Source organism: Vipera berus (genome assembly GCF_964194415.1).
Source record: "Vipera berus genome assembly, chromosome: 1".
Lineage (NCBI taxonomy): Eukaryota > Metazoa > Chordata > Lepidosauria > Squamata > Viperidae > Vipera > Vipera berus.
Genome location: NC_138202.1, coordinates 335,892,157 through 335,899,988, shown reverse-complemented (window position 1 = coordinate 335,899,988; position 7,832 = coordinate 335,892,157). Strand labels below are relative to the sequence as shown.

Below are 7,832 nucleotides of genomic sequence, written 5' to 3'. Positions count from 1 at the left end.
AAAACTAAGGCACATTAAACCTGCTTTCCAAGTATTCTGATACATGTCCAAACCACAACTCAATGTGATTTGATGATGAAGTCCATATTGGCATATTTCAGAAAAGAGAAAAACTTTACCCTTCATAAAAGTTTAAGACTATATCAACAAGTTGTCATTTTGACTCTATCCATGTATTTTTTTTTGTGGGGGGGGGGGGAGGGAAAGCATTTCAAAAGAATTAAAAGTGAAAATGATAAATAAATATTTAATGACTACACAATATCTTCTGACTCATCCTTGTTACCTAAGGAGACATGTGACAAGGCTGGGACGGAGCGTCTGTAATTGGATGGTATCACAAGCCTCAGAAAGACTTGAAATTGCAACTTCTGGCATTCTGAAATATTTGAAATATAATCCCAAAGAACCACTGAATATGAACTTGAATAGCAGCTTTGACTGAGAAAAAAAGAAGCCCCCCCCCACACACATATATACTGTATCTGTAGGACTGAGACTGTCTTTCCCTTGCGTTAAGCCATATAGTTTGAGATGCTTCATTCTACCATGACCACTAGTGTGTGGAAAATGTGTTGTCATAATCCAGTGCTTTACAGCCTATAAATAATAGCAATGTGCAGATATGTGGTAGATTTCAAGAAAGACTCTTAAAACAATAAGAGGAAGACCAAGTCCCTGGAAATCGTACTGAAAGAGAGCACAGAATGTGATTACATGGCAAAGATGTTCTTGGAAAGAAACTCAACTAAACATTTCCAGAAAATTCTAGTTCACATAAAGAAATGAGAGTGCTGTTGTTTTCCTAAAGATGCTGTGCCATCTTTAGAAGCTTGGACGTACATTTTAAGGATATCAGGACCAGGAGCACAAGATAGTGTAAAAGAAAAGTGGGACTCTTAATTTAGAACTGCATTTCTTATGCAGGGTGCGGCCGGCGTCAACTTCCCTCCGTCCAGTGCGCTCCCACAGAGAGGGCCTCCTTAGGGTGCCGCCGATCAAAGAATGCCGATTGGTGGCCCCCAGGGGGAGAGCGTTCTCTGTGGGCGCGCCAGACCTTTGGAACCGCTTACCGGTTGAGCTCCGGATGGCCCCCGACCTTCGCTCCTTCCGGCGTGATCTTAAAACCTTCTTTTTCGAACAAGCTGGCCTGGTCTGATGGGATGGGGTTGGGTTTTTATAAATAGCTCTAATTTTAAGATGTATTAATTATTATGGACATAATGGTTTAATCGCTTTTAATTTTTGTATTCGGTTTTTTACTATGTATTGCCCTGTTCACTGCCCTGAGTCCCTCGGGAGAAGGGCGGTATACAAATTAAATTATTAAATTAAATATAGTTTTCCATCTTGACAAATACAGCGGTTTTCTTCAGCTTCTCCCCTGTGCCGTTATTATACATAGGAATCTGTTGCTTTCAGTGATCCATTTTTATTAAAGAATTTACAGATTTTCTCTTAATCCAGAGATGCTATATTAACAGTGCACAGAAAAGTACCCCTACCAATATCAGACCCACCCCACAACTGTAAGGAAATAAAATCAACAGTTTTCACACAACCCAGAAAATAATAAGCATGAAATACAGAAACTTCACTTGTGCTACGCTGTGTGTGTGTGTGTGTGAGAGAGAGAGAGAGAGAGCAGCAAAAAGGCAGTGCAATTGTGGTCCCCCCCCCCTCGAAATCTGATAAATTAAAGCTAGGACATCACATCTTCTTCCAACTTGTAAGCTATCTTTGCCTCCTGACAAGGCAGATTTTTTGCTTGTATTAGCTATTGCAGGTCCCTTATGACAGGGATCCCCAACCCTTGGGCCATGGACCAGTACCGGTCTATGTCCTGTTAGGAACCAGACCACACAGCTGGAGGTGAAATTGAAACCACTACTCCCCCAAAAACCAGTCCATGGTGCCAAGAAGGTTGGGGACCACTGCCTTATGATACTATAGCATGGTATAGTATCGAGCATATGTTTGGGAGAGGTATCTGACTCATTATGCAAGGCTAACAGATACAATTTATCATTAAGAACTAGAAAGAGTTGTAGATGCCCCCCTCCCCCACATGCGTCTGCAACTGCTTGCAAGATAATGTGTTAGTGATCTAAAATCCACATCCACACTTGACATACACATTATGTCTCCTTGGTACCAGGCATGGGGGCAGGGTAACATGTGATAAAACATGTTGCGATATCACAGCCTGCATGCTCCAATGTATGATGCAAGTACAAAGTGACAGAATTTGTACCATCACACACAATTCAGCATTTTGGTGCCACAATGGTTAGGAATGGATACCAACCCTAGCAGGGACAGTAGGTTAATGATCAGGTAGAATGAGAATAAGATGAGCAGCATCTTAGTGTGTTTGTGTTAAAGAGATGATGCTTATGAGCACTGGACTGTTGAATTAAGAAAGAAGATCTTAAACGGTCCTTTCTGTTGGAGAGGACTGAATGTGTATGGGAGGATAGATTGAACTAAATATGTGTGAGCTTTGAAAAGATACCCAGTTTTATTAAATAATAACATGAACTGGCCATGTTAGTTGTCCTTCTGTATCACTTGGTATTGCCTACATTCCCACAACATAATCTGAGTTTAATAGGCTAAGCTGGATATTTCACTCCATCCTTCCTGCCCTCATCTTGTTCAGAGGGCTTCACTAGCTGACCCATACTTCAAAATGATATAATTTTCCATTAAAATAGGATATGACATTATAACATGTCCCCTAGCCTCACCATGCTCCTTATTCTGGATGTTATTTGTCTCAGCAACTGATTCTACTTCCTGCTAAATTACATACCATAAAAAGCAGCTGTTTACACAGCTTTGTACCTGATCATTAGAAGTTCAAAAGAACTTGGCCTTCCATGAAACATTGCCTTTCCGCTGTGTTCTTCTTCAAAGCTTGATTTGCCAGTTGTTCCAACTGGAAAATATCAAAAACCCTGTCTAAAGATCACAACCAATCCCATTATAATGGTCATCTAAACAAACAAAAATTCTTTTATTTCCCAATTGCATTAATGGAGTATAAATGTGTACACAGGTGAATACCCAAGCAACATTTCTGTAATGATTCCGGGATGTTTTTAAAGCATTGAATGTTTCAAGATTGAGCACTAACTGCATGCTCTTTTTATTTAACAGTTAGGTCTTGAAGTGTGTCAATTTTAGTTTATTTTGGTATAACATGCACCTCACAACAAATTGTAAAGAAGGAACTAAAATGAGGGAAATAATAATTTGCCTATGATCTGAACTGAACCCATAGCTTGGGGTCATTGCAGTTCACACTCTTGCCATTACTTTACACACTCGGACAAAACAAAATACTTATCTTCTTTAGTTGCCTGAAGCTAAGAATCTGTTAGCTGTTTTCATGCAAAACCTTGGAAGGGCAGGCTTCCCCACTTTCCATTGCAATAAAGTGTTACACAGTCAGGGAAGCAAGGGCAATCTCTTTTCTTAATGAGGGGAAACTGCAGCATCAGATTCCAAGAAAATATGCCAAGATTCCTTAAGTAGCCGATCACTCCAAATCTAATATGAACAGGAATCCTTTGAAATTTCAGCTTTTTGGGGAGACACACTTTGTGACATCAGCAAAGGAAGAAAACAATAACAAAGAAAGAAGGGAGAGATGGGATAAATGCAATCCACACAAAATGGAATTATGGTTGTCAAGGTAATTCCACTTAAGATTAATTCATTCATGGAGGACACGGAAACTGAGGCAACAACAAATAAATGTGGGAGGGGAGGCATAAAGAGACTGGAGGAAATGGCTGAAAAGAGAACTTACATTGAACTTTGGGAAAGAGGGACACTCTCCCTTTTCAAGTCATAAAGCAACAATAAAGCAATCTTAAATCTGACTCCTCCTGCTTCCAAAATCCCCCCCAAAAAGGTCCAAAAATACATATGGAAGCCACCAAACAGATATGAAAGGTTGTTTCTGACAATCAGGTTAGAAATGGGAGAATAGGGCAGCTGTCTCATGCTCCCAGAAGCTTCTTGACCATATAACCAGGCATGGAGTAAAGGAAAAGGGCCACCATGATGAGAAGTAGAAGGGCCAGGATAATCTTGATAATGAGCCATTTGTAACGGGTACAAATGAGGTATCTGATAGACTTGAGTGGGTTCAGGAACCAGATGAAAGATGTGTCTGGGCGACTGAAAAGGAAAAAGAAATTGTCTAAGCTTAATGGGAATAACTGTTCTTTGAGATGATTCATTCAACTTTGGTCTACAACTTACCATCCCAAGCACACCCACTGTTCAGTAGAAAATTGCTTTTTTAAATATGTCAAAGCTACCAAAATAAGCAAGATTTGGCACCTTCTCATTTATCCTATTGTTGGCTTAATGGCGCAAAAAGATTCTTGATGAGAGGCTAAATCAAGCACAACAACAAGCCTTATTCATCACCCACCAGATACTTGACAGATCCTTTTGTATCAGTAAAGGTATGTATGGTACAAGGGTTAGAAACTATCCAGACTTGATGGCCACTATTCATTAATGCCAAACTAACAAAAAAAGGTTTTATCTTATGCAGTCTTGCTTCAGAAGCCCTAATAAAGCAGCTTGTCATCCATAATTCCTTGACAGGATGTTGGGATGCATTTTGCATAACACAAGGCTCAGCCATTTGGAAGAATGTAGTGGATTACTCAGGTTTTCTGTGGATTTTTGTGATCTAGAGGTTTTCTGAATTTCCTTTTCTCCTCACCAAGAGTTTTATTATCTTGGATGTTTAGGGTTGGAATTCAATTCCATGGCTTGTTTTCAAGCCTAAAATTCTATTCTCCAGTGATCTGATATAATTATCAGGAAAACTCTCTCTAAACATGTCAAAACCACTCAATCAATATTAGCAAACCCTCGCTCATTTGGACAGAAGAACATACATTCTAATTTGGGGAATGGCAGTATTATAATTTACAAGCTATCTACCGTCCTTCTCACCTCAGCTTGCCTACATTTGCAATGGATTTATTGTGGCATAAAATGATACAGTAAGCATGAATAGGTGGAAAAACAGAAATACCCTGGGCAAAGAAGGAAGCCTACTCAGGCCCCGAGAAGTTTCTTGACCAGATAGCCAGGCATAGAGTAAAGGAAGAGGCCAACCATAAGGAGCAAGAGAACGAGGAGAAGGATTTTCAGCAGAAGCCAACGATAGGTATGCCAGATAAAGTAGCGGATGGACTTGAGTGGGTTCAGGAACCAGATGAAGCTGGTATCTGGGCGGCTAGGGCAGGGTGGGGCAAGGAGAAGAGAGAGGCCAAAAACATATAAGTAAGAGAAAAACAGGAAAACTGAATGAAGTCATGGGGAAAAATGGGTGACGACAGTAGAGGCAGTCTAATTTTGCTTGCTGCCATAGTACCATGTGTTTGTAACCTCTCCCGTGACCTTCCCAATTCAGTATCCCCACAGGGTATCAATCTGCTTGGATATCCCTGCTCCCATCATCCTTTCCCATGCACTCACTTGGGTTTTTCTAATGGATCTGGCTCATTACGCGCCAATCCAGCTGGACATTTCTCAGCTTCCTCAGCTGTCAGTAAATGAAGCTCAGCTTCCACTTTACCCTGCAGGGGATCAAAAGATCACAGGGTTACCTTCAGAATGAACAAGGCTCTCTTTTTAGATAAGATAAAGATACAGGTGAGATCTGTTATTACTCATTGTGCTGTTCTCCCACTGGGGCCCCAAGCTGACTGGCAAAGCCATGTCTTTAGGCCCTTACGAAAAGATAGGAGGGTTGAGGACAACCTCACATGTTCTTAAATATCTGAGCTCTATTACTAAAGCAGTGGCGTAGCGTGGGTTGTCAGCACCCGGGGCAAGGCAAGTAATTTGCGCCCCCTAACCCGTGGATTTTAGCACTCGAGTCTCTTCCACTAGATTAGTTAAAGAAACCCTTACCCCCTAAGCACATGTATTGTTTGTTATGAAAATACTGATGTAATTAAAGTAAAATGCATCTAATGCGCCCCCCCAGATGTTGCGCCCGGTGCGGCCGGCCCCCCCTGCACCCCCCACGCTACGCCACTGTACTAAAGCAAGAAAGGGTGAACATCTCTTAAGTGCACAACCAACAGAAAGCATTAATAAGTGGCTCAGACACCTGGCTAATTCATAGAAATATAATATGTTGTTGTTGTTAGGTCCAAAGTTGTGTCCGACCCATCGCGACCCCATGGAAAACGTTCCTCCAGGCCTTCCTGTCCTCTACCATCTTTTGGAATCCATTTAAGCTCATGCCTAGTGCTTCAGTGACTCCATCCAGCCACCTCATTCTTTGTCGTCCCCTTCTTCTATTGCCCTCAAACTTTCCAAGCATTAGTCTCTTCACCAGTGGGTCCTTCCTTTTCATTAAGTGGCCAAAATATTTGAGTTTCAACTTCAGGATCTGGCCTTCTAAAGAGCAGTCAGGTTGATCTCCTCTAGGAATGACTGGTTTGATCACCTTGCAGTCCAAGGGACTCACAGGAGTCTTCTCCAGCACCATAGTTCAAAGGCCTCAATTCTTTGGTGTTCAGGAAATATAATATATAGCATATATTATATATTGTCTAATATATATTATATATTATCACAGAAATATAATTACAGAAAGGGAAGGAGATACAACACAATGACACTTGTAAAATTCTATTAATAGAGCCCTTCTCAATAAAATTAGTTTTATCCTTCCTGTGGAAATTATGTCTTGGTCTGGTCTACCTAGTAGCACTGACACAAATTTTGCAAGTCTTATTATGCACGTCCTCCCCTTTCTTATATTTTTGTGAATTAGGAAATGTCTGAGCCGCTTACAAATGCTGTCTGCTTATTGTGGACTTAAGGTATTTTTACCCTTTGTCACTGTGGTAATAGACCATGCATGACTCCAGCAAGCTCATCTCTCTATCATATTCATCCCTAACACCTACCCATCAACGTGAAGAATTAGAAGGAAGCACTGAGTTATTATAAAATTATTATTATTATTATTAAACCCATGCAATCCAAGGAATGCTCCATTCCTTCATCTATTCTGTGTGAGTTGTCTTTGTGAGCTATTGCTTATCCCATAATTTCCTACCATTTTTCTGGGCTTGTTTAGGGACTTTCCCCCTTACTCCTACAGTCTAAAATAATCTTTTTCCAATTGTCTTGGCTCTAGGTTTTATGGAATCTATCTCTCCTTTAAACAGCAACGGCAGGTCTTCTCCACCAACATTACCGTCATCTCCATTTCATCGTTCTCATTTCGAGCCAAAAAGGGCCACCAGCCCTTCACCCTCTTCTGCTTGAAGATAGAGATCATGGGCACCTCTATTTCACCAGTTCCCATCTCCATGTTGCACTGCTTGGCTGTCTTAGCACCACGTGGGAAGCGGTTCAGGTCAAGCTCAATGCCTCCTATGCGAGTAGGAAGAGAAGAGAGAAATATTGAAGATTCTCTTAGCTGTGAGACAAGGACTGCTAGAGATAAATCAGAATATCGTAATCTTCTAAGTATTTTTGGCTCGACTTTTAAATTGAAAAGGAACATGGGATTTATAAGGCCCACTTCAATTTTTAAAGGAAGATTCCAAAATACTAAAATTAATGAGTCTCAGATTAATGTATGTCATCTTCATTTTAATTGGTGCAGTTTGATAAAACAAATTACTGATGACATCCTCACAGTCTTAAACTCTGCTTATTTCTTATTCCTGAAAGGATTGTCCATCATCCCCTATGCCAGCCCATCTTCAGTTTCAGCTGTATTTCTGATCCAGGGAAGTTAAATCTGATCAGCAATCAAGTCCTCCGAC

General features: G+C 40.7%; 1 protein-coding gene across 1 annotated transcript in view; it reads right to left on the bottom strand.

The window, feature by feature from the left end:
- Positions 1-4,010: 4,010 nt before the first annotated feature.
- OTOF (otoferlin) overlaps positions 4,011-7,832 on the bottom strand; it is a gene marked incomplete at both ends in the record, with an annotated part of 185,511 nt that continues 181,689 nt past the window's right edge. The window contains 3 exons of the mRNA XM_081312999.1: positions 4,011-4,191; positions 5,515-5,615; positions 7,256-7,434. Coding sequence (XP_081169125.1) covers positions 4,011-4,191; positions 5,515-5,615; positions 7,256-7,434 — 461 coding nt within the window. The remainder of the gene's footprint in view (positions 4,192-5,514; positions 5,616-7,255; positions 7,435-7,832) is intronic.